The 27,529-nt window shown below is 32.0% G+C and overlaps 1 protein-coding gene across 4 annotated transcripts in view; it reads left to right on the top strand.

Annotated features, from left to right (window-relative positions):
* The window catches only part of LOC129220288 (calcitonin gene-related peptide type 1 receptor-like), a 141,088-nt gene extending 129,737 nt beyond the window's left edge, over positions 1-11,351 (top strand). The window contains exons 14-15 of one of the 4 annotated variants that reach the window (XR_008580458.1): positions 688-949; positions 10,085-10,210. Coding sequence is in view for 3 of the 4 variants with exons in the window: in XM_054854675.1 (XP_054710650.1) it covers positions 688-825; positions 10,085-10,246 (300 nt within the window). In the remaining variant the exon portion in view is untranslated. Of the gene's footprint in view, positions 1-687; positions 950-10,084 lie in introns of all 4 variants that reach the window. The other 3 variants (XM_054854675.1, XM_054854681.1, XM_054854680.1) reach the window with 3 other exon arrangements.
* The last annotated feature ends 16,178 nt before the right edge of the window (positions 11,352-27,529 follow it).

Raw genomic sequence — 27,529 nt, 5'->3', positions numbered from 1 at the left:
ACAGCACAACAACACATTCACGCAAAGAAAGAACCATAATGTACATCCCTGCCCGAGTCGGGATTTGAACCTATGACTATCCCATCCGCAGTCAGACTTCTTTGACCATTAGACGTGTCAACAGTACGGATGTTAAGAATCTTGTTTGTCATGTCACTTTGCCCCAGCTGGCTTAGCGCTCTGTGACTATTCTGTGAGAGTCTCCTTCGGCGGTTTATTGAAATTTATCAATGGATTTGATGTAATCTTTTAAAATTCGGCGACAAAAATGGCAATGTATTACCAAATTTGGACGCAATCCGAATGACATCCCGTAACAATACCTCATGATTTGCGGATACAGAGATCGCATATATTTTAACTGAGATCTTTCTACAGGAGTAAAAGTGGTTTAAATATATATCTTCCTCTGAATGTTCTGAATCCGAGAGAACCAGTTTCAATCTCGGAGAGGTGTATAGTCCAAAGGTGCTATAGTTACGGATAGAGACAAAGAGAATGGGATATCTTTAAATAATAAGTAGATTGAAAACTGTTGAAATCAAAAAATATGTACATTTCAAATGATTTTTAGTAACTTTCAAATATGTTTTAATCATTTTTTTTTACACTCTTTGAATTTTTTTCAATGTTAATTTTTGTTTTCTAAAACTGCTTTGCTTTTACTTTTTTTTTTTTTTTTGCAAGATTCAAGGTTTAGTGAAACGCTCCATTCAGAGGATTCGACTACAAAGAAGTGTCACATCTTCATCTGACTGGCGACGCTCCACTCGCTCTGAACATCTGAGCAAGATGAGAGTGAATGGATCAAGGAAACGTGGAGCTGTGAGACCTTTTCTTTCTATGAAGCTGTAGGTCTGTCTTGCATGCTGCTACAGAAATGTGGCTTGATTGGCTTCATGTGGTGGTTGTATTTGCATGAAGTATTTTGATAAAGAATGGCAATACTGTTAAGTGATTTATTTTTGTATTTTGCATGCTTATACATCTGTTGAAAATTATATGCTTTCTGGAAGTATGAAAGTGAATTCAAAAAAAATGCAGAGAATAAAACCAGTATTTGAAGAGCAATTGTTCTGAAGGAACATCATTCAAAATAAATCCTGTTTAAGGCTTTCACGGCCGGCGTCAATATGAGGAGATAACATTTCCGGGCTTATTGGCCGTGGTCTTATTGGAGTAGAAATTCCAGACGTTTCAGCTTGCTTTGCTGCAGCCATCATCAGTGGTTTGAGTTTGGTGAGACTGATTTCTGGCTTCGGTGGCTCTTGTATTTAAAGGTTATTTATTAGAAGCCGGCAGCCACCACGGCTTGTGAATCCCATCCAATCAGGTACCAGGATCACCCAGCGGCTTGAATCTCATCCAGTCAGGAACCTTATTCCACCAGCGGCTTGAGAACGCCTCCCAATCAGGACCAGCAGCTTAGCAGCAGTTTGCTTAAATAGCGGAGCCACCGAAGTCAGGAATCAGTCTCACCAAACTCAAACCACTGATGATGGCTGCAGCAAAGCAAGCTGAAACGTCTGGAATTTCTACTCCAATTAGAACACGGCCAATAAGCCCGGAAATGTTATCTCCTCATATCATTCAAGATAGATAGTAAATATAGATAGCTCTACTTGTGCTACAGTGGTTGTCTAGTCAGAGTAAGCTTTCAAGCGTACTACAGTTACTGAATAAGCAAGGTGTTTAAACAAGGTTAAGAAGTGTGAGCCGTAAGTAGTTTGTTCTTGTCGAAAAGTTAAAGGATAGTTTCACCTTCCTGTCTGTTAATTCCAGTGCACTCCTAAATTTCAAAAATTTGTGCTAGCAAACTTTAAATATCAAATGTAGTCACGTCCATCACACATATCTTCTTAGTTTTGAACCTACAGGGACCACGAATGACTTTTTTTTTTTGATTGAAGGAATACGTATATGTAAAAGTGGTTTTCTTCAGAAAATGATGTAAAAACATCCAGACTCAGTCAGGTGGTGAAGTCAAGTTTAAACAAGCTAATGCTTCTTTTAAAAATACACATATATTCGGACCCGCTTAATGGAATAGCCAATATGCCACAAAAAATTATTCTAATTAGCGGATTGTCCGGGATCAAAATGACTACTTTCAAAGATTTGGTACAATGAAAACTTATTAAATTGAGCGGGTTAACCGATATTCCTATAAGTGGGTTCCACTGTACTAAAATGGATTAATGATAATTAGAAACTGATCCGGAAAGTATTTTTTGAAGCATAATTACTGAATTTGAATTTTCAGTCCGCTGCTAAAACATATTTTTAGTATCCCTTATTTTATTTTATCTTATTTATTTATTTATTTATATATTTATTTTGTGCTAACTGCATTCTTGAATAATGTACTAAAATAATTTTGCATACAATTTTTTAGGAACACATGTGGCATTTAATAGAAGTCAAAATCCATCCATAATTGACTGGAGTAAATATTAAAGCTAAAGTTTTCGGTTGCAAAAAATAGTAAAATAACTTCTAAGGCTTCATATTTTAGAAGATTATAAAAGAAAACTAAATACTCAAGGATTTTTTTAAAAACTTCTTTGGAACATGCAGCATTTAATTTAATATTACTCAAATTATGTTGAATTAAAAAAGTAAGCAAGAAATAATTAAATATGAAAGGGATCTCTAGAATACTTGAAAAAGACGTTGATTTTTAAAAAAAAATCTTCTGTAATCAAAAGCTGTTTGCCAAGATAGTTAAAAACCACTTCAGACGAAGTAAAATCCAGAAAATTGAAAGCGATTGACAAATTTACATGCAACTTTCGGAGTTAACTTAACTTTGCAGTTTGTTCGGCTAGATTTTTTATTTCAGTTCTTCTGCTCACAAAATGATCTTTTTTTTTAACCACAAGACAAAGTAGCAAAGGTTTTTCGTAAGACAGAATTTTATGCAACTTCGTGGATGTTAATATTTTAAGTCTAAGAGAAAGAAATTTTGATAAAGCATGCTTTTAGAGGACAAATGAATAACTGAAAATAGCAACTATGCAACAGAATGATGATTTGTAGTTCAATCTCCAGTTGTTTTCAGTCATTGGTAAAGAAAGTTAAAAAGTGTTAGACATAAAAATGGCTCAAATCATTCCAACTAACTGCTTCAACTACTAATTTTCGTGTGGCTAACAATATTTATTTTGTTTCCTAAACTGAAATAAATAAATTTTATTTGTTAAAAACTAATCGTATACCAGATGTGGCATTTCAAAATTACATAATGAAACATACTAAAACAATCGTTAAAAAAATACTTTTTTTGTAAATTCTTTATTTTCCGTCAACGCGTAACAAAATTAGCTGTGATAAAATTGTTTCCGAAACTTTCTCCGCACTTTATTGTTTTTTTCTTCTTAGAATAAAAGCATTTCGATGTATTCAGAAACAGATCTGTTTAGCTGGATTAATATAGTTCCCCAGTGTAGGTGCTCTCTAAAAGCAAGTTGCACGCTTATTGATCAAATCGACTGGTTTCCTCGAAGTTCTTAGTTTAATGTGGAAAATACTCAAACTTTCTGTGTCATTATCTAAGGATTTTCCAATCTTAGAATTCAGGTATTTTAGTTCTTAGATTGATTCGGCTTATTTTCTTTTACTATCGTTGAAATTTGCATATTGACCCCTTAAAGCCCGCTTTTTTATTTTTTATTGTTTTTGTGGTTTTTTGTGTGGGGGGGGAGAGAACAAGTTGAAAAATATCCAGTGTTTCTTTATGCAGAAAATAAATGTGTGGTCATAGTGTTATTTTTTTCAACTGCAGTTGTGTGGGGAGATAGGTAACAAAGTTATTAAAAAGTTAGCACACAAACTGTTAATTGTACTAATTAATTACATCACTTCCATCACTCAAAACATCATAACCTTCATCGGGAAAACTTTCTAATAAATTGAAACCTTCAAAATCATCAGAGTCGCTCATTATCCTATCTTTTTCTAAAAAGGTTACAAAAACACTAAGTAAAAACTAATTTGCGGTTAACTCTTTACTTTTATGATATTTATAAATGCACATTACCTTTTCACACAAACATCTGCTTTGTGACAAATGCTCGTTATTTTTAACATTTTTATAGCCAATCATCAAAATGCACCTTATGGTTGTAGCTAAAGACTACATAGTGGTGCTATCTATAGTAAATGAGTTAAATTACAATGGGGTAGTTTCCTTCAGTCAAAAGTACTACTTTTAGTCATTGAAATGGATAGAATGGATGGATTTCACTGTTAATAAACGAATAATAAAGTTTCTAATTATCTATAACTCTTATTTATATTTTTAGAGGGAAAAAATTCAAATGTTTCGGAATTCGGCTGTGAAAACTCTGGTACGTAACATTCTTTCTTTGTAATGACCCCTACGCGAATTATTTATCTGAACAAAACAGTTAAACTTTTAGACATCATATCGCTTGCCGATAGATGTTCCAACACTTCAGTATAAGAAATGCGAAGATAAGAGTCCCGACACATGAGCTAGAACGAGTTACAGTTTGTATCTGGCTGCATCTAATTTGTGAGCATTTGCAATCGACGACCTATTCCGTCTGTCAGCACAAAGTTGTTTTACCCACTGTACTAGTTCAAATGCATTTTTAAAATATCTGTTTAATAAATTGTGAAACAAAACTACTTTTTTGCGTTAAAAACTGCTTCACTTACTTCTTTAACAAAAGATGAGCCTTTTCAAGTGTGTGTGCGAGTGTTAATTTTGTTTTTCAAAATAACTGCATGGTTTTCGTGTAATCCCTTTTCAATTTCGAATCTTTTGCTATTTAATTCTTACTTTTCAGGTTTTTGCTCATTAAATGTTGTGCACGTATTTTTTAAACTTCCTTCGTACAACTTTAATTTTTTTGTGCTGTTTCTTTTGCAAATGCATAACTCAAATTTACACATAGCATAAATGTGTTTCTTGATTAACCTTACAGTGTATATTATATATCTTTTTAAAACTTTCAAACGGATATTTTCAGTGTTTGCAATGTAAATTAATTTCAAGTATACAATAATTTCTGAGCAAAGTAAAATTTTAGACTGGAAATGTCGAACATAATAGGCTCTTCAAAATTTGATGTGTATAATAATTCCGTAACAAAACTAATTTTCACGGACTGGAAATCTCGATTAAAATACTCTTAATTCTATAATCTGCAACTGATCGACACACGGCTATACGTGATCTCTCAAACTGCACTTGTACAACGACACTCACAGTTAATAACAAAAGACTGGGTACAGTATAATACTATATATTCCTAAAAACAAAAACTGTATGTATTTTGCGTACTTATTTTTTTCCAATAAAAATCAATAAAAAATTCTTAAATAAATTTTCTTAAATAAATTTTCAACAAATTATTAGAAGAATTTTAAGCAAAATGAAATGTTTGAGCTCTTTTCAAGTAATAAAGTTTAAAGTTAACGCAATTACGGCATTAGTAGTAAATGTGTATAACATTAAGCAATTTAATTGTATAAAGAAATTATTTAAGTTTTCTAAAAGTTTCTTGATTTTATTAAACTTTAAATTTTACATAGTTCTGATTGTTAAGTGCTCAAACATGGCTTTCTAAAGTTTTGAAAACAAAATAAATAAATAAAGAAGCAAATAAAATCGCACCGTCTTTTGATTTCAAAAGTCAAAAATACCTCTAAAGATCTATTACATGTAGCAACTGTTCTTATTAGTGTTATTGATATCATTAGTTGTGCATTTCATTGCGCATTTAATGATGTTAATGCTACGGTCAATTATTCCACGCCTATTATATTAAACCGGACAGAGTATAATCCCGTTTTGATCTGAAAGCTCATTATTCTTACTGGATTAAACCGAACTGTTTAATCAAGGGTCAGCATCTGATATGTGACACCAGATCAAATATCACAAATCAACTGATGATACTCTTAGTTACAAGTCAAAATTATCATACTAGCATATGCAGTCAAATTACCGTCATTACTTACAAAGCAGTTGTGTTTCACTAATACAAATAAAAATTGTACTTATTTATACACGTTTACTCAATTTCAATGCAATTAAAGACGTTAAGAATTTGCGTTCAAAAATTTACAGCAAGACTAAGGATAAACTAAACAAAAGCAAAATTAAGTAAACAGATTAAAACTGAAAAACCATTAGGTGCATACCTGGCTCAGCTGGTATCGAAAAAGTAAGCATAGTAAAAGTAAGCTCACTGGTTTCTTTCATCTGTAATGAACTTTCGGTGTGATTCGACTCTTGTGTTAATCCGCCACGTGCTCCAAAAGAGTTTTATTTCTGATCATACTGGTCCAGCTTAAATATTCAACAGCAGTCATATATCCAACAACTTGAACTTTTAAAATAAAAAAAGTATTGGAAATATTAGGAGTAATCCCTTTTATTTAACATATATGTCCTAAGATTCTTCAGTATCCACATATTATGTTACATTCACTCATTTGTCATATAAATTCTATTCTTGTGTGCAAACTTACTTGACATTGGAGAAATAAGCTGGTGCCGAGCGAAAGAAATAGTTCCTAGCGCCTTGTCCGATATTCGGATGAAATTACGCTCTTCACTTTAGAAATTGAATTTGTTAGTTAAACAGAAGAATACGTAACCTTTTTTGTCATAACTTCTGTCCATCGTTAAATTTTTTCCAATTTGACCAGCGAAGCAGCGCGGAACATTTCATCCATTTGAATCCAACGCACTCCAATAGCAACTCATGGACAGCTGGCGATCTCCTCTTATTCGTGAAGAAAGTAGGGTAGGTAGCTAGTCAGTGTGGCATTTTAACTCGGCTATGACCGTCTGTTAACTCGGTTTTTCTTCCACGAGTCGTGACGTAATTGTCAAATTAAGTTGCAAGCAAGTACAGCATCTTATTTCAAACAACAAGCAATAATTAGAAAAAAAAAAAAAACAAGCATTGCAACTAAAGAAATTCACTGAAACAGCTAAAAAAAACAAAATACAATCTAAACTAATAAATGTTGCAGACTATGATTAGTGGATAGATATTAGCTGGTTCCATATCCTCCTATCAAGTCTGTAACATTTTAACATTTTGCTAACTCTCAAATTCAGATGCAGATTCTTTTGGTATAACACCGTGGAACGATGCTTCAAGACATCAAAGGTGTGCCTAAGGTCTTGATTTTAAGAAAACTCCAATTCATCATTGACTCACACGCCACACTGATGCCACATGGTCATTTTGAACTCAAGTGCGCATAATCTATTCGATCGATCGTCACTGAATGTGCATTAGATAATTCGTCTCACCAGGTATTTTTATGCTACCATAGACCCTGATGCCACTCATTAAATTCACCGTCTGAGGCTGCCTGACGCATATAAACAACATTTATTTTACTAGAGCCCATGTAAAATATTGGAGACTGCTGTTGGCTACCATTTAATCACGTAATTTATACAATTTATAGCATGTTTTGCTTGCTCTTTTATTGTTTCGTTTCGAAGCAAAATCTTCTAAACATTATTCGAAGTTGTCGGGGGATTAAAAACATTCCAAAGTGAAGCTAGAACTTTTGAAGAACGGAATCTTCTCATGCGTTGGGTGAGGAAAAAATATGGCCGACGCATTTGCGTCTGCTGGGCAATCAGAAGTCCCAAAACTATTACAAGGTTCTTAGCTGAGTAAAGGTTGTTCATATGCTTCCCTGACCCAGGGTGGTAGAAGACGGTAAAATGTGATACAGCACGCATTCTTAACTGAAGCTTAAGATGACATTTATCCTTCATAAAAATCGAAGAAGAGGCAAAATGAAGACGCTTCCCGTTTTCGGACATTCCAAAGGCTGCTGACAAGACTCAATGAGTTAGAACTAGGTAGCTTTTGCTATAAAGGATATGGACATTTTTTGATTTTCGGTGCAGGAGATATTTGAGGCAGAAAATATTTTTAATCGTATAAAAATTAAAATTTAATCAGTAAAAGTTTTAATTTGTCTTTAAAATTATCTTGAAATAATCAAGTAGTCGTCTTTGTGAAATACCTCTAAGTAAAAACTAAATATTTTTTGAAAATGTCGTAAAACAAATTGTGATGAAAAAACATGTTTTGCAGCGGTGGCACATGTTTCAACGTCTTAATGCAAACACATCAAGACGCTTGTATGATATCGAAATATGTTGTTTAATCCCAAAATATATTTCAATCATTCTCATTACTATTTCTCACTGATATATTAAAATTGCATCACAATGGAAACTTGCATTAAATTTTAAAGACCCCTTTTGAACAGTGATACTTGAGCTTTAGTGTGCGTGTGTGTGTGCAGATCAAAATATCTTTATCTGTAAAAATGTAATCACTCAAAATTATTCTCTTTTATAACATTCCTAACAGGGGCGGCATTTCAACATTTCATTTGGGGGGTCGAGTTTTTTAAACATGAATTTTCTCAATATGGAATAAAATACCAGTACATTTTTTTAAGTAAGGTCATTAAAGAAGTTCAAATTTTAATTTCCACGCTTTTAATTTATTTTATAGTAAACTGTAACAGAAAAGATCTTGACACTGCCGTTTCTAAAGTAAATTTTCAATGTTCGATTTTTGGAATCCAGAAAAAAAGGAAATCTTGGTACTATATTCCGTCAATGTCCAGTGGCATGCTCTTGGCAGTATAGCTGAAGATGAAAGTCCTGCTTGTCCCATCATGCCATCATGCACCAAAAAAAAAAAAAAATCTCTAACCTTCTGAGACACGAAAATGATCTTTCACAGTCAGCTGAGTTGATTGGAATCGGCGAAAAATAATTGAAGCTACAAAGTTATGTTAGAAAATGCATCTTTAAAAATTTTCTCTTTAGAAAAAACACGCAAGTTTAAAATTTGTGCTCTAGTCTTCATTTTTCATCATTGAAGTACACTGGCTCTTCACAAAACAATTCTTTTTGCTTCGTTCAACAACTTTTACATGTAACGGAAATATTTTATTTATCTTGTTCAATAACCTGCACATATAATATTGAACTTAGATTTATCACTAAATCTTGTGTTAATTTCATTAGAAACTGAATGAATCTATTATTTGATACAAAATATTGAGCCAAACATAGTACTTTGCATCATCATGTGAATTTTTGTCACTTTTTAAAATATTTTTTTAAATGGGTCTAATAATTCCAAATTAACAAGAAACTCTTAATAGGAGCTCAATCAAGAGTTCTAGCTTTAACTTTTGAATACCATTTTGTACCTCTCAGTTAAAGAAATACAAAAGTAAACCCAACAAAAGTATTTGTTGATGCACGAATTTTTTTCAAAAATAGCGTGTCTTTTGTAAGAAGTTTCCATGAAAGTATACAATGTATTGAATTGCTAAAATATGCCTCTTAACAGAAGGAATCAATGTTCACTCACTAACTGAACGTACATTTAAAATATAAGCGCAACAATGAACTCAAAATACCACGGAACTTCTCGTAAAAATCGGGCCAGTCACACCTGTGCACTGCCCTTTCACATTAGAAGCAGAAGCATCATCTTAACTCTGAACTTAAAAGTATGAGGCATTTAACCCATATGAGGAAATTTCTTCTTCAGTTGAAACAAACTTATTCTCCATCTGTTTTTTATTCTGGAAGTTCTGAAAATGATTCAGGAATTTCTAAGTTATTACCCTAATAGCGAAAAACAGTTGCTTTTGTCTGGACAGGTCTCGAATTTCATCAACTTTTACTAAAGATTGTCTGCAGATTTTTTTTTTTTAATTATTGCATATGATCACTGATTCGCGCGTTATGTGAATTGAATTTCCCGATTTCTTAATATTTTGTGCAAAATATTTGGGGGTGCAACCGCACCCTCTTGCTCCCCCTATTTGCCGCCCCTGATTCCTAATATAGAATCTATTTTTATTCTTCTGTGGTCATCTATACCATGAAGACTATTCAACTGATTTTGGTATTATTTTACAACGACATTATTATTATTATTATTATTATTTTTGAATAACTTTAATATTTCTGTCTTAACTTATAGAGGGACGTTTTTATATGTAATACAATAACATACAATGTTCCTTTTTATCTCTATAGGTAACTGACTTGATGAGGAGATCTGTGTATCGAATGAGACTTCAGTACAATTTGAACTCTAAACCGTCCCCTCCCATCCCTATGTCAAACGTATCTGAAATGCCTCATTCCAAAATGAAGAAAGATTCCATATCAATAGAAGAAATATATGATGTTTATTAAAGTACCCACAGATCACAATTAAACTATTTTACGATAAGTATTTATCTCATCGAACTAGGCCAAGGTTCGAAAATGAAACAAATGTTTTCATGAACAGGTTGTTGAATCAATGGAGCCATCCAATTGTGACTTTTTAAGATCTATAAATTTTGAATATGGAAATATATTTTGGAATCGGAGTATATTGGTGTATCAATGTATTTTTTTCAATGCGATATTTTCATTGCGTATCATTATTATTTATGGGGTCATAGTTATTGTAAAACCTGGCTGTGAGCCATGTTTATCATCAATATTTACATTGTTGCAAAAAACGTAAACATTGGTTGCAGACGAGACAGTTTTAAAATATTTCAAATTTTATTTCTTTTGTGAAGCTTTTCAAATGATTCTATTAAATAAAAAATAGCTTCAGTGAGACAAAAAATTGAAACGTTAGTTTTAATGCTTAATTGTATTCTATCAAACTGAATTCCAGCAATTAATGGCAAATAGATGACGTAACTATTAACAACTGAGTTGCGTAAAATTGTTTTTTATATTAAATGTTCTTTTTTTTTCTTTCGAACATTTGCTTCCTCAAACCTTTTTTTAACTTAAGGCTTCTTTTTTTTTTTTTTTTTTTTTTGCAAATAACGAAAATGGCGATATAAATCTGCATAAGGTTATCATTAAGAAATAAAAAAGCTAATGTTATAAGTAAATCACAAAAACTATATGCGCATTCTCACTTCTGTGAAAAAATCCTCGATTTGCCAAGAGTAAATTTATTAACTGCGTAAATTATATTTATTATACATAGTTATTTTTTAAAAATCTAAAGAATTTTCTAAGCTAAGAAAGCATGTAAATTCAGACCAATCATTGACAATTGTTTTCAAACATGATTTATGGCTAGTAACTTTTAATATTTATATGGCGCCAAAACTAAAGGATGTACTGTGTTCCGTGTATTTATTGCATTTATGTTTACATTGACGAATTTGAGCTGAGTTTCTTCATGTTATTCAATGAACCATATATGATATTTATGTATTAAATTAAAATAATTTATGTAAATACATTCCATTGTAGATTTTTCTCATTAATAAAACATGTTGCGTAAACCCTGTATGTGTGTACAGTTTTTTTTAAAAGCATTTGTATATCACGAGACGCGGGAGCCTCTCGCCCCGCCAAGGAAACCAAACGTCAGCAGCCAACAGAAGAAAATCCACCGCCAAAGACGAAAAAAAATAAAAGCGACCAAGAACAAGATTACACGACAGAACAAGTTGGGTTTTTTTGGGTTTTTCACCCCTCTGTATCTCAGCCCCATGAAGACCCCCGGAGTTGATTTTTGGTATACTCAATATCTAGTGACCCCTGACGCCGTAAGCCAAAATGCAATCCCCTGGACCATCAGGGGGAGGAGGTATTAAAGTTATAAAATCGCTGTTCAAAAAAGTTTTCGCTTACTTTGACAGGGCTACAGCCCAAACGAAAAAAGGAAGCAAGCTGAAATTTCGCACACATATTCCTTGTGCCCTACTGATGTGCCATTTGACCCCCCCCCCACCCCTTCCCCCCTCGTTTTTACCCCCCAAATTTTACCTTCCCGGGGCTTTATCACAGCCCCCCGGGGAGCTACGGTAATGATTTTTTGTATACATATTCTTGGGGAGCCATTGAGTACATATGCAAAAATTCAACCCCCATGGACATCATGGGCCGGAGTAATTAAAGTTTGAAAGTCACTAATTTTCCCTAAATTCCTATGTACTGACTATGTTCATAGGGTTTGTTTATCTCGGACAGCAATTGCAAGGTTAGAACAGATCTAACAGTTATTACAAAGTTGTCTTAGGAAATGAAATTCAATCAAGATTAAAACATATCCAACAGTTGCAACTAGACGTTAAATCGCGGATATCACAAATTTGCCACAGCGACTGCTCATTTGGGCAGCTCATTGGGCTTTCTGTTTTCAGATTCTATGTTGTTTGTACTTAAGCAGAGAAACAAATTAATGAATAAGATTAGAATGCTGTCTTCCCCCCCCCCCCCAAAGTTTTGCCGAAACGAAATTTCCTTTTGAATTAAAAATTTATTAGTTAAATTTAAAAATTTGGGATATCCGCGATTTGATATCGAGTAAAGTTGTATAGATTTTCTGACACATTCAAATTTAAAATATTTAATGGCTTAGTTTTTTTTTTTTTTTTTTTTTTTGCTTGGTGATAACATGCGTTATTTCGTTTTTTAAATGAACTCTTAAACAAAACTAGGTATTAAACAAGACAAAGACTTCTATCAAGAAAAAGATAAATCACCAAACAATTAAAATTATCCCATAAAACGTAAAATAATCCACGATTTAAGAAAAAATGTAACTAAACAAAAAGTGAAAAGCTAGATTAAAATAGCCCTCAAGCTGTAAAACATTTAAAGAAACCTTCATACAAATTTTGAATAATCTGTCAAATAAAGAAACTGTAATAGAAATTATTGTGAAGTTGTAAAATACTCGAAAACAATGTAACTTAAAATATAGTATTTTATTATCCAAGAAGTTTTCTTTGCAACAGAGAGGATACAAGGATTGCAATAAAATTTAAAACGCCCAATTCTCGCAAAATGAACATAGAATCTTAATAGTCAGAAAATAACTTGACGTAAAATTAGGCTAGCCATTATTGTTCCTTAAAAACACAAAACAGCGTTGTTTCAATTGAAAATTTTCTGACTTGACGTTCTCAATTCTAAAAACACAGACAAAGTAATAATATCAATGCAAAAAGATGTGATATCTCATCAAAAACAACCCTGTTGTAAAACTTTCCCCGCCAAGAAAACCTTTAATTTTTCCGCACAAAAAAGAAAACCTGCATCCTAAACCCAAAAACTCTCAGCCATAAAAAGTTATGATATCTAGTTTGCCCGCCAAGTATCTGCCAAACTATCATCCTCCCTCTTCTCCTTTTTCATCACAGCTACTTCCATTAGAAACTCCTCCCACCTTCAACTCCTCAGAAATATGGATAGATCTGTTAAATTGTTTATCGGGAAGCTTTTTCAAAGTGAAGTGGTTGCTTGGTGAGCAAAAAGCTTCCCGTCAAACAATTTAAAAGATCTATCCATATTTCTGAGGAGTTGATGGTGGGAGGAGTTTCTAATGGAAGTAGCTGTGATGAAAAAGGAGAAGAGGGAGGATGATAGTTTGGCAGATACTTGGCGGGCAAACTAGATATCATAACTTTTTATGGCTGAGAGTTTTTGAGTTTAGGATACATGTTTTCTTTTCTGTGCGGAAAAGTTAAAGGTTTTCTTGGCGGGGAAATTTTTACAACAGGGTACTTTTTGATGAGATCTCTTTTACAGAAATCAAGGTGTAAGAATAATTGAACTAAAATATGTCAGTGGATGAAACAGTAACATAATACGCAGAAATTGACCTCAATAATTAGTAAATTTTAGAAAACTGTGTTTTTAATATGCACATTCTCAAAGCATTAATTTCATTTGTACGAACTAATGCTGGAGATTCCATTCTAAAGAAACATATAGATATTTTCATTAGTAAATAGGAATTCACTGGCAATTTAACAAGTTTATATTTTAGAAAAACAATCGGTGGATTTTCGAGATGCAGAAAATCATCAGCGCCCATGTCGTATGATTATGCGGCACGTAAAAAATCCGTTGGGACTCGTTTGGCTTGGAATTCCTTCGGCTAAATTGAATTCCTAGTGAAATTTTGCATCAAAAAGAGCCCAGGTGCCTCCATCTGGTGAAACCTGGGCGTCCAAATTATCCGTGCTATTGACATCCGCGCCTTAAGGCTGGCGCATGAAAGACTGGATTCCGTATTGGGAGATCGGACTATGACTGCTAAAAGACTAAAAGGTCTAAAAATCGCAGGCCCCATTAGAAAAAATAATTAGAAGAAATAGTTTCCTAACCTCTAAAATAATTCTAATAATATCAGTCATAGCATTATAAAGGGATTAACAATAAATTTAGGAAACAGTGGTAACCTCTTAGACCCGATACCCATAAAAAATATATTTACATACATATCTACAACTTTACAGAAACAATAATTGAAATATTTTTTTTTCAGTATAAGTAGGTTTAAAAAAGTTATGGTTGTAACTATTAAGTTAAAAACAAAACGTGTGATACACAGTTAATGGTAAATTAAACTTGATAAGGGTTCTAATGCAGAAGAATTTTAAGCTGGAGATTAAGTTTACATATTGTTTTGGGTTTCAATTGCTCAATTTTATAATTTTACCCAAACCTACCTGTCTCGAAACACCCCAACTCATTTTTCGCCTTTCTACTTTTACTGTCATGTGATAGTTTGTGTTCTTAGTTATTCAAATATTTGCGGCCCGTGTTGTTTATAATGCAAAAGTAAGCAAGAAAAGTTCAAAATTACTAAAAACTAATAGATGAGTCTTTAGTCTTTTTCCGGAAAAAATCCTACTTGAAAATTGAAAGAATGAAAGTGTAAGCAAATGTTCTTCGATTTATTCTCGGAACCCCAGAAACATTTCTCTTTCGAAGCTGTGACATTCTTTTTGACAGACCAACATTTATTTCGAGAGATATTTCTTTATTAATATTAATACTAAATTTTAAGAAAATGTACATAATTATGTACGTTTTCAGCTTAATTCTTTAAAAATACATTATGTGGTACCAAAATAGAAGAATAAACAGAAGAATAATTAAAAATGTAAAATTTATACAACGAAGTCAATTCCTTAAAATTATATATTTGGATGTTTTTAAACGGAGATGATTATAATTAAGAGTTTGTTGTAGGTGAATAAATAGTTCATGATACTATAGATAAAAAAGATATAAAAAAGCACTGTATCACATTTGAGAAAATTATCGGGAGTTTAAAACTATTCAGTTGATTATCAACGAATTCAGCTTTAAAAAATACGAAGACAGGACTACGAAATTTTTCGGAAATTAATTTTGTCACAGTTAATACAGTTTGCAGTCACCAGTTATCAACTCAACTAAATGTTTCCAGCCAATCAGTATTTTATTACAGTTAATGAAAGAAACACGAGAAAGCAAGAAAACTACAGCTTTAATGATTTATCATATGCTGACATATTTTTTCTTTGGATATTTCCGAATGCCAATAAATCAAGATCATCCTAAGCATTCTTCCTTCAAGAAATTGGATTTATTTCTTAAATGTAGTGTGCGTTTTTATGTCCATGTGTTTCGTCTCTCTCTCTCTCTCTTTTTTTTTTTTTTTTTGTTATATATATTTTTATATGTTGTTTAAAATTATGTCTCAGTTAATTCTTTTGGCTTGTTATTCAAAATATAAAACTTCGTTTATGTGTTTGTTTCGGCTAAACTTTAAAAAATTCTAGCAGTTTTATGTCATTTACTCTTGCAACATTTTCCCTTTTTTTCCCTTTTTTTTTTGACACTTTTTTATATTTATCAACAACCGTTTCTAGCAGTATAGTCTATTAAGTGAATACAAAGCGAAGCTCTACACAAAACTCGTGTACGGTGAAATAGGCTTTACCTAGCGGGACATTTACATCGATAGAAACAAAACAGGTTTTCAAACACATAAAATGTATAACGCAAAGGTAGCACAAATTTCAAATTCCATCCACGCGTTTTTCTAGTTACAAGTCCTTTTATCGGTGCAGAAGATGAAAGCTCGAAACGAGAGTATTCAAATATATCGGGACAATAAAAATAACCTGCGTACTAAAAGCAAAGATTTAATAATTGATTTGTTTTCGAAATTTAAAAAATATTTTTTCCTTAAAGAGCATGCTTAAAAACATAGGATTTAACCACTTCTTCAAATATTTTGACAAGGCTTTAAATTTTTTAACAATTATTTTAATCGGTGCGCAGATTGAAATTCATTTTTTTACACTTCTGCACATGACATCACATGTAATGAAATGCCATTTACTGATGCCATTAGCCCACAGAGCAAATTATCATGTCCTGGCAACGCGGTTGAGAGCAAAGCGTAAACGTTTTGCACCCTAATGGAGTAGCGTGCCAAAGTAGATCATTTGTGACGTCATAAAGACCACGCCTCATTTTCAAAACCGGACATTTAAAACAATTAAATAAAAAAATAACTGTTAGGAAAATAAAAGTTTTTCCGGCTCATGTTTTTTTTTTATTTTCTTTTGTTTGTTTGTTTGTTTATTCTACCAATTTCGGTGACTAAAATTAGTACTTTTGACTGAAATAAACAACCTCATTAACCAATGAGAATAATGCCTACGCAAATGATTCGCATCGATGAGAAATGCGATTTTTCCGCTACCCTCTCTCCATCATCTCCATGAATTAGTTGTAAGAATCTTTTCTAATCTGCGAAAGATTAAAACATATTTAAGAATCTCAGCAGCCCGAGAGCACCTCAATAACTTTTCATCTTCAATTATTAACAAACATATTCACGTGATTAGAATAGACGTTGTAGAAATGTTTGCAACAAAATCAAAGAAAGTTCATTTCGTGTACGTAAATGTACTTTTCTTTCCTATGAATTATTAATTGTGCTCATGGGGAGAAATTTCGTAGAAATTTCTTTTACTTCGGTTCAATCTTCTTAGAAATATCCCTTTAGACTCACTAATGCTTGCGGATTACTGGCGCAATCCCACAGGATAACGAAAGTAATGCCATAGATATTTCCCATAATATTCTTGTGGTTATTTTAAGTATCTAGTGTATACTTACTCTCTCGCAAGAAAGTTTCTAAGCAGTCTAAACAAGGATGCAAACCATTTCTTAATTCTGCAAATTTTTCTTGGCGATTGGGCAAATTTAAAGACAGTATAGTATAATCGCAAGTCTTTTATACAAGAAACTCTTCCGTCAAGGTATGACGGGTGAAAATTGCTTCTACATTTGAACGAAGCAATCGCCTGGTGTTATTTTGACAGTCTAAATTTGACTCTAATGCCAGTGGATTGAACCTAAACTTCAGTAAATAGCGTTCATTGTTGACCGCTTTTTCGTTTCTTCATTCTCCTAAAATGATACTTAGCAGTAACACAGTTAAAATACCGGATCCAGTGAAGGATTGAAATTTCGGAAAAGATCTTAAAATTTATTTACATAATAAAAGTAAGCACAAAATCTCGTTCATGAAAATTTTAAGAAATCAGCTTGAGACGACTTTTTGTCAGAATTAAAAAATATTAGCGATTCATTTATTTCATTAAACTACGAACAAATCGTGTGTTCTAAAGTCAGTCATTAATCTTATCGTTTCATTAAACTGAAGTGAAGAAGAGAAAGACAGAAGAAAAAAATGCTGTTTCTAGTCTTTTTTATTTTTATCTATTTCTAGTGTCGCTCAAGCACAATAACATACTTCCCTCGGAAACTTCATGTGCACATATATCTGCATCTGTGTGCATAGCTATATCTATCTCTTCATCCATCTGTCTATCTATCTATAAACCTATCTGTATACAATATGATAATTTACTCGTCCATGTTATGGTAATTCGCTCGGTGCAGAGCAATTAAATCCACCAATGGTGGTAAAAATAAAATCATAAAAATAGAACAAATTGTATTTTTGAAAAGTCGCTTTGAGGTGCACACCCTCATGCTACAAACTAATTTTGTACCAAATTGCATGAAAATCAGTTGAACGGCCTAGATGCTGTGCGCTTCGCAGAGACCCGGACCTTCAAACAGAGAGAGATCCAGACATAATTTCTGCTTTATACAGTCGAGTCCGCTTAATAGAATATCGGTTAAAAGAATATCCCGCTTAATATAATATATTTTCAATTTATCAAACCGATGAAATGTGTTATTTTGATCCCGCTTAATGGAATATCCCGCTTATTAGAACAGTTTTTTCGTGGCAAAATGGCTATTCCATTAAGCGGGTTCGACTAGTAAAGATAACAAACTCACATTTTATAATTCTGATCTTGTACGTTAATATATATTATATGTGAGCTATAGATTAATTCATGGCTTATCCAAAAACCTTTCCCTTAAGAGCCATTGTCTGTAAGGATCAGGCAGGTTGTGATTGTTGACATTTTTAATTTTCTTTATTTTCACATACGTTGTTCCTTATCATGAATGTAATGTTTGTGCAAAATATGAGCTTTGTCTGCCTTACCGTTTTTGGGAAATTAAAATTTTAAATTTAGGGGGCGTGGCACTTTTTTGACTGTTTTTCAAATTTGCAGATTTTAAAGTTCTTGTTGCTTTAAGCGCCCCTATAATGACATGGATTTTTTAATTCCATATTACTATATGGTCTTGTTAGATACTGTTACAGCTGTCAAATCGGTGTCACTACGAGGGCGACGGCCACGAACTCCGTTTAAAAATGACCGAAAATGAATTTTTTTCTATATTCAAGGCCAATTTTCTTAAAGCGCCTTCATGATGACACCAACATTTTTAGATCATTTTCTAGCCACACTTACATACATCAAAAATATGTATCAAAATCGGTGTCACTATAAGGGCGCCAGAAGATATTGGAACTTTTATTCGATAAATTTCACAAAAACACAAATATTTAAAATCTAACTACAACTGTCGCCCTCATAGCAGAGATCTGATATTAAATTAGGTTGATAACCAACAAGTTTGTCTAACATTTGCACAAAAAAAATCGGTGTCACTCCTATTATTTTTGGAAATATAATCGTTCGAATTTAGTACGTTATGGCGTTTTTTTATATTTATTTATTTAATCTTTTCACCCCCAGATAGTTTTTTTGAACATATTTATATTAAATTTAATACAAAAATGTGTATCTTTTAATATAAATAGCTGTGGGCAGTAAGAGCGTCTTTTTCTTGAATAGAAAATGCCCGTTTTGATATAGGTACAGGCAGATGTATTGTGCATAATATATCTAGAATATCATACCAATACTCATCTTGTTTTTTCGGCGAAACAAATCTATTTATTCTAATTGTTCTTGACATACATTTGACCTCAACTTGCAAATGGATTTTATACGAAAGATGTATAGAGAGAAGCTCTTACAAACATCTTATATAAATGGTTCAAATTTTCAACTAATAAATACCCCTGCATTGCCAAAAGTTCAATTTAATGAAATTGGATGGTCCCTATCTTTACGAGCTCAGTTCAAGTTCACTTCAAAGCAGAAGGAGTATTTATAAGAACAATTTACGATTGGTGAAAATACTGGGGAAAAACAACATCCCTGTCAAGTTGCACACTAGATGAGAAATGCAGTTCGTAACGGGGAAAAAACTGTTCGTTGCTTCAGAGTATTGTACTATGAAACAAATCCTATCCTTTTTTTTCGATGGAAGAAACAAAAAAACGAATGCATTCTCAATACATCAAATGAGAATATTGAAGAAAGCGAACATTCAGAATCTGAAACTGAATTTGAGGATAACGTAGACCAAAACGAAGAAAACATTAAGAATCAAGTCAAACCCAGAAAGACGGTCATCTCTTATTGAAAACTGCTAATTTTGTAGCACTAAAGCATGGGAAAACATGGTATCCCAGAAAAAGAGTAAAAGTTGACCATCTGCAAGTTTATGTCAAATGCATGTCAAGAACAATTGGAATAAATAAATTTGTTTGGTCGGGAAAAACAAGACGAGTATTGGTATAATAGTCTACACATGTTATGCACAATAGATCCACCTGGTACCTATATCAAAACGGGTATTTTCTATTCAAGAAAAAGACTCTCTTGCTGCCCAAAGCTGTTTATGTTATAAAGTACACTTCTTTGTATTAAATTAAAAATAAATATGTACAAAAAAAAATCTGGGTGTGAAAATATTAAATAAATAAATATAAAAAAACGCCATAACGTACTAACTTGGAACGATTATGTGTCCAAAAATAATAGGAGTGACACCGATTTTTTTTTGTGCAAATGTTAGACAAACATGTTGGTTATCAACCTAATGTAGTATCAGACATCTGCTATGAGGGCGACAGTTGTAATTGGATTCTAAATATTTGTTTTTGTAAAATTTATCGAATAAAAGTTCCAATATCTGCTGGAACCCTTATAGTGACACCGACTTTGATACATATTTTTGATGTATGTAAGTGTGGCTAGAAAATGATCTAAAAATGTTGGTGTCATCATGAAGGCGCTTTGAGAAAATTGGCCTTGAATATAGAAAAAAATTCATTTTCGGTCATTTTTAAACGGAGTTTGTGGGCGTCGCCGTCGTAGTGTCACCGATTTGACAGCTGTAACAGTATCTAACAAGACCATATAGTAATATGGAATTAAAAAATCCATGTCATTATAAAGGCGCTTCAAGCAACAAGCACATTAAAATCTGCAAATTTGAAAAACCGGCAAAAATGTGCCACGCCCCCTAAACAAAAAAAATTGTTTTCTCAAAAATGGTGAGTCAGACAAAGCTCAAATTTAGGATTTACATTACATTTATGATAAGGAACAACATATGTGAAAATAAAAAAAATTAAAAACGTCAACAATCACAAATGCTTTAAACTGCCTGATTCTTACAGACAATGGCTCTTAAAGTTTTGTCTGTGTACCAAAGGTCAAAATAACTAAAGCTTTTCCGAATTCCCATTTAAATTATAAACAAAGCTATTAACGCTGCTGCTTTATCAAACATGAGACATGTCTCAGTAAGAGGAAATGAGACTAGAAAGACTTTTAAGAATGGCAGGCAAAGATATCTCAAAAGATAAACTTCGTTTGTGAATGTGCTGAGAGGAATAATTACTCAGCGAAGAAGGTTATTTTTGTGAAGGAAACAAATGCTACTTTAGTGAAATTTTTTAAAGTATTTTGAGCTTTGAAATTATTGAGAATTGAAATATAAATAGAAGGTTTAATGAGAAAACGGTAATTTCTTAGTATAAGTCACGTGAGTTGTATCATAGAATGGTGTAATTGATGATGTAATCTATAAGTTACATAACAGAATGTGAATAAGAATGTCTAAGTGGTGGATTGACTGTAATAACTACTGGTGCGTAAGCGTTCTGTATGCCAAATATAAAACACAGAAAATGTGAAAAAATAATTAAATAAAAAATAAAGGTCAATTGTAAAAAGATTTCTAAGAATTATTTCAAGTACATTGCTCAGTTCATTTGCACAAAATTAGACTTTTTTACGCATATATTTGCACTTAATTCTCCGAATTTTAAAACTTTTGGCTTTTAATTGAGATTGACTCGAATATAATGAACCATTATGTATCATATTATAAAGAGTATCAACTTTTTAAAAGATTTTCTACTTGCATTTAAGAAATAATGATTTGCTCATATTTCTCAAGATGTACAAATCATTACTTTTCAAGTTTTTTTTTTTTTTTTTTTTGAGTATATCAAAGTTAAAAACCAAAAAAAAAAAACTTTGGGAACAAAGCGAAAATATATGCTTTAAAATACATCTTTCGAACAAATAGATTCAGCAAGACATCTTAATCTTTTAGCTCCTAATTTAAGATTAGAAAATTTCGGTTCATTTATGACGGTGCCGAAAGTTACCATATCCGTTATTTCTCAAACGCGTTTTTCTGAGCATTACTCTCTTCGTTCTTGATCAAACGAAATAAGTAAGACATTATTTTAAAGCTGTTGTTCACTCCTTTTGTCAAAAAATAAAGAAAAATCTCACGTTTTGGTTGTTTAGTAAAAGAAAATGTATTCAGGTCTTTACAATGCAAAATTGTTTCAATGCATAACATTCCCAATCGGACACACGCTGGCTAAGTTGATTGGTGCGTCGTGAAGGGCGTTCATTCAAATCCCCAGGAGCAAAAAATATATCTTTAATGATGTTTTTTTTTTAAATCAAAACTCAAATCCAAATTTGAATTACTATTCCATCCCTAAACTCATTGCAGGATTCTGAGCTACAATTCTGTTGTTAAAACCAGAAACGAAGACACTGATTTGAATATGATAAATCGCAGTAAAGTATTTGGTTAAATATTCTTAGAAATATTTTACCAAAGTAGTAGAGTCGATATAATTTTATATTTTTGCTTTATTTTGCATTGCTTTAGCGCAAAGCATTCCGAGGTGGAGACCAAGTAGTTCAGTTGGTGAGATCGTCTCGCTAGTATTGCGAAGGGGTTCATCCTTTCATGGATCAGAAAATGTAGATTTTTAATGACTAATTTTCCTCAGCTGATTTCTGATCGAAATTTTCATGAATCTTTAATCTTAGCGCATTGAATTCAGGATTTTACACCACTTTTGTGTTGTTGCATTGAAACATGCAAAAAAAAAAATCCTGTATTTTAACACGGAAAATCGCAGCATCATATATATATATATATATATATATATATATATTTTTGAAGATGTTTTTGGGGGTAGGTCATAGATTCTACCATTAATACTTCATCAATCTTCAAAAGTACGACATCATTTTAACGATTTTTTTCACCGCTACTAGGGAAAAACAAACGAACAAGTCACATTTTCGTTGTTATTGAACAAAATGTTTAATAAGCCTTTTTTCCATATTATTTTTCCGCAAAAAAAGTCTAAGCATTTATAGTTTATTGAAATTATTTTATAACTTTTGATTTTACAACGTTTGAAGAGGACAAATTGTATCGGATTTGCTAGAGTAGACTAAAAATGGTTAGAGTCATTTACACAAAAATTAATCCTTTTGGACTGTAGAAAATAAACCTGATATTGATTTCAGATTAGGTGCTATAGCTTCATTTGTCTTAGAAACCACCTAAGTCGGTTTAAAGACATCAACGTCTTAGTTTAGTCACGGCCAGGCAATTCTCGGATGCAAAATGGAATTAAAGCTCATTTTGAAGTCTGACTTCAGCTTGAATCACGTTCTCTTGGACATTAAGACATGAAACACTACATCCTAATCATATAAGTTAGGGGCAACTTGGAATGGAATTTAAAGGAAATAGCCATGCAAGTGGAAACTTCAGTTATATTCTTAGATCTCATTTGTGTCAAGCTATTGGATTTCAAAATTTATTTATAGCTGTATTTTTACTCAAATGCACGTATTTTCATTTGTTCAAGTCATAATTACATACAGCTGATATTTTTGACCATATCAGTAATTTCATGCACTTTGAATAATTTTTACAAAGTTCATTTTTGATTCGTATTGTAATTTAAAAGTACTTCCTTTCTGTAGGATGTCTCACGAAAAACAACGAAAGTTAACTATTTTATAAACGTGATGTAGAATCAAGTTTATTAATTTTATATAGTCGAATAGTAGATAATTAAATTGACATACCTTCTAGATTCGTAATGGAACTGTCACGTTAAATTATTTCTTGCAATTATCTACGAAATGCGTGAGCAACCCGTGAAACTAAAATTCAAATGAACTCTTAGTTTCCCAGTAAAATAGTTATTTTTAGTAACATTTACTAAGAGTTAAAATTTATTTACTTTACGACTACATTCGTTGCCACATCATTTTAGCCGCATGGGAAAAGAAACTCAGGAAAAAAACATCTGACTCGTAGGGAAACTATTTGTTCATTTAATTCGCTGTCAAGTTTTAAAAAATAATTATGCTTCGAATACCCGCCACTTAACGGCTAGATTGTGCGACCTCTTGACATCGATATTGTTTAAAGTACTAGTTAAGTTGAATCAAGCAGTATTCACATACAAATTATACACGATTCATGAATAATTAAATGATATATATTATTCTCACATAATATTTTTATTTCATGCTAGAACTTTTTAATTTATTTTAATAAATTAATTTCGAAAATGTGGATAAAGCAGCATGCATGTTGTAAATTTAATTACATAGTTGAGGATGTGTTATTTTTCACATCAGAACTGTAGGAACTGTCCAGAGTAAGAACTAAATCCAGCTCTTAGCTTTCCATGCCCACCCACCAAAAGGAATCATCAACAGATGGCTGAAAATCCATGGTAACATCTATGAGGATAACTGCATTTAAATTGTGGAGGCTGTTTGGACCGTCCTTGTTCTAATTTAGACCATTCATGGGCAAGTCAACAACACCAACATTGCATAATTTATGCTCTTACTTCTTTTCAATTAATATACTCTTTAAAAACAAACTAAAAATATACAAAGAAGCACTCAATCATGAAAACTATATAATCCGAAATGCGTGCAATAATAACTATCAGCAACATTATAATTAGCATTTTTATTATTTTCCTCATTTATGTTGTTACACAACATTTTTGTGAGAAAAAGTGTTCTACCTATACATTTCTGTTGATTTTCTAGTGTTTATTTCTAACCTTATAAAGAGGATACTATAACTTAGATAACAAGCATAAATATTTAAGGTTTAATAAATAGTTGAAGATATATTACCACCAATAGCTTTCGACATACTGATATAAATTGTTTGCTCTTTGTCAAAGTTATAAAATATGTAATGTTCCTCTCAATCTTTAAGGGTGTCCGGGACACATTTTGAATTTTTTTTTATTATGTACTTTAGAGTTTTGAAATTTTTTGAACTGATTCATCATTTATTTAATAAGCAAAATCATAACATAAATATGAAAAAAAAATATTGTTTTATTTAAATTTAATTAGTTTTTTTCAAAAAAATGGGGTTGCTTTAAATTGCTATAACTCAAAATATTGTTGGTCAATTTTCAATTTTTTTTTCAAAAAAGTATGCACAAATATCTAAGCTTTAATTTTTATTCGGCGATTTTAAAAATATTGATTCAATAAAAAATAAAAAATATTTGAAGAAAAATTTCGAAAAATTCGAAGGTACTTTTTTTAAAAAAAATCATAATTTTTGCAGTAAACGTTTTTTTCAAATTCGTCGAATAAAAATTAAAGTAAATTGCTTGAAAAAGATATGCTCCAAGTTTCATTACTTTATCTCTATCGGTTCCTGACTTATAAGAGTTTGAATGCAAGAAATCGGGAAAAATTGCATCATGGAGAAAAACGCGTTTAAAGTTTTAAAGTTATGTACACATTCGTTAGATGCATGCAACAAAAATAACTATAACTTTCGTTCGATTTAAGGTAGAAACAAGATTCAAACGTCCTCTTAAGCAGAAAAAAACGAAGCAATTTTTCAAATTATAAAAAAAAATTGCAAAATTTGAGGATTTTTGTGTCCCGGACCCCCTTAACTAAGTGGAACGAAAATATACCTTTGTTTCAATGAAAAAATACAGTGAAAAAAAATGCTACAAAAGAACCATTTCAGCGTCAAAAATTCTATTTTTTACAGATTAAAATTAAAAAATACGTTAAGATTATTTTTCCCACTCCGGTGCCCAGCACTGCGTTGGCCCCATTTGCTGACGCAACCCTTGCATATCCTCACTAAGTGGATGTTCTACTTACTAAGTAGAATCAAGTAATAACCTTATATTTTTTTGTGCTGCAATACGTTCAAACAAATGCTGATACTGTCCTAGTACTAAAGTGAAACACAAAATCATTTGCCTAATATATTATAAAAATAAATGTATTTAAAAATTGTTTTAATACGTTCAAAATAAAACCTGGAAGACCCGGTTGGAGCTTCAAAGTTGCAGAAATGATTTGTTTTCGTGCTTAATGGTATGGCAGTCTTATTTCTATTAAACGGAAATGTGACCTTTATGTTATGCGAAACATTCTCACTTTTAAATAGCATGTCATTTAATATTCGGTCTTAAAGACAATTTCGATCTTTGCATTGTCAGAAATGTAATTGCTTGCCCAAAAATATGGAGGCTATTCCGAACTTTACTGTCTGCAAAAATAATTTTCAGTCCCAAGCGCTCTTTTCGTTTCTGCATTTTTGGAACGTAAGTGCTACATTTGTTTCAACTTCGTGAATGCACTTATTTTGTCATTTTGAAACAAATTAAATATAGATAGTTCGTTTCCATACAAAATTCATATACAAACAAATACTGCTAGAGATTTTTTTCGAGACATGAAAATGCTAACTCACATGTTTTAGCGTTGTTAAATACTATTTGGAGGAGTAAAATAAACCCAAACCTGTTTTTACGCGGTGGATGGTGACCGTATAAAAAAAATCGCATAAAAAATCCTAGAAACATCACTAGTAGATTTGAATAGACGTTTTTGCAACACAGTTAAAAACTTTTTTTTAATGCGATGGATAGGGACCGCATAAAAAAGTCTCACATACAAAATAACCCCAAAACTTACAAAATTGTAATCTTTAGACGAAATCAAAAACCAAGTAAAAATAATTTTTGCCGAGTAGTCGGACAAAATTTCCCGAAAAAGGAGATTTTAAGGAGGTTACAGTGACTTTTCATCGGGGTGCCTAGGTCGTCAATTAAAGATACTACCTCGCACTCGTTTCAAAAATAATTTCGTCAATTGAATCCCAATCATATTGAAATTTTAATACACCGCAGAAAAAAAATCGCACAAAAAAAAAAAAAAAGACCGCATAGAAACAGGCTTGGATGTATATGAAAATGTTTAGGACCGTAGTAGTAATCAACTTCATTAAAGTTATCCAGCTTTCTGAGGATGGAATGGAAAATGGCAAGAAACCAAGACGTGAGTATTGTTATATTTTTTAGCATTGAAAAGTTTTTAATAAATATAAACATTTAAGCGTAGTTGTTTAAGAATTCTAATTCGTCTTTTTGTCTCCCATTTTACGTGCTGCTAAATTTTACTAATATATTACAGTGCATAAAAAAGAACAATGTATTTTATAAAAAAGCTGGCATTGAAGTATTGCTTTTCATTTTTGGTGATAGATTTGAATATTTTTAAATAACAGCAAAACTTGATTTCTTACAATTGGTTCACAACAGCAAACAGCATTAAAGAATCAAAATATGCCTCAAAAAAGTACCGCACTGGACGTCAGTAGAGCTCAATAAATGTTAATTACAAAATTTGTATCATTTTATTTAACAAAAATCATTATAACCCACAAAATTTTACAATATGAGCATCAGATTTTGAAAATGACTTCACTTATTATTTACCTCGATTACAAGCGGTATTATTTTTTTAAACTGGAATCAAATATATTTTAAAGAATGCAGTTAAAATATTGCAAGGTAGGAGGCATGCAACTGAAAATATTTCAGCATTTCACTTTGTCCCTATAATTCACTTTACCCCACATTCTTCTACGAAGCGTTAAAATTCGCTTGACTAAATCTCTAGAGCCCCATTACCAATTTTTAATATGCGAACTATAAAACTCTTTTCTTTTATACTAATATATATATACTTATTGTTGTTGTTGTTATCCTGTGCCAGAAACCGGTAATTAGGGGTGCGCTGC

The sequence above is a fragment of the Uloborus diversus genome, chromosome 4 (genome assembly GCF_026930045.1).
Source record: "Uloborus diversus isolate 005 chromosome 4, Udiv.v.3.1, whole genome shotgun sequence".
Taxonomy (NCBI): domain Eukaryota; kingdom Metazoa; phylum Arthropoda; class Arachnida; order Araneae; family Uloboridae; genus Uloborus; species Uloborus diversus.
The sequence above is the reverse complement of the archived record's forward strand: the minus strand, read 5'-3'. Positions and strand labels throughout refer to the sequence as shown.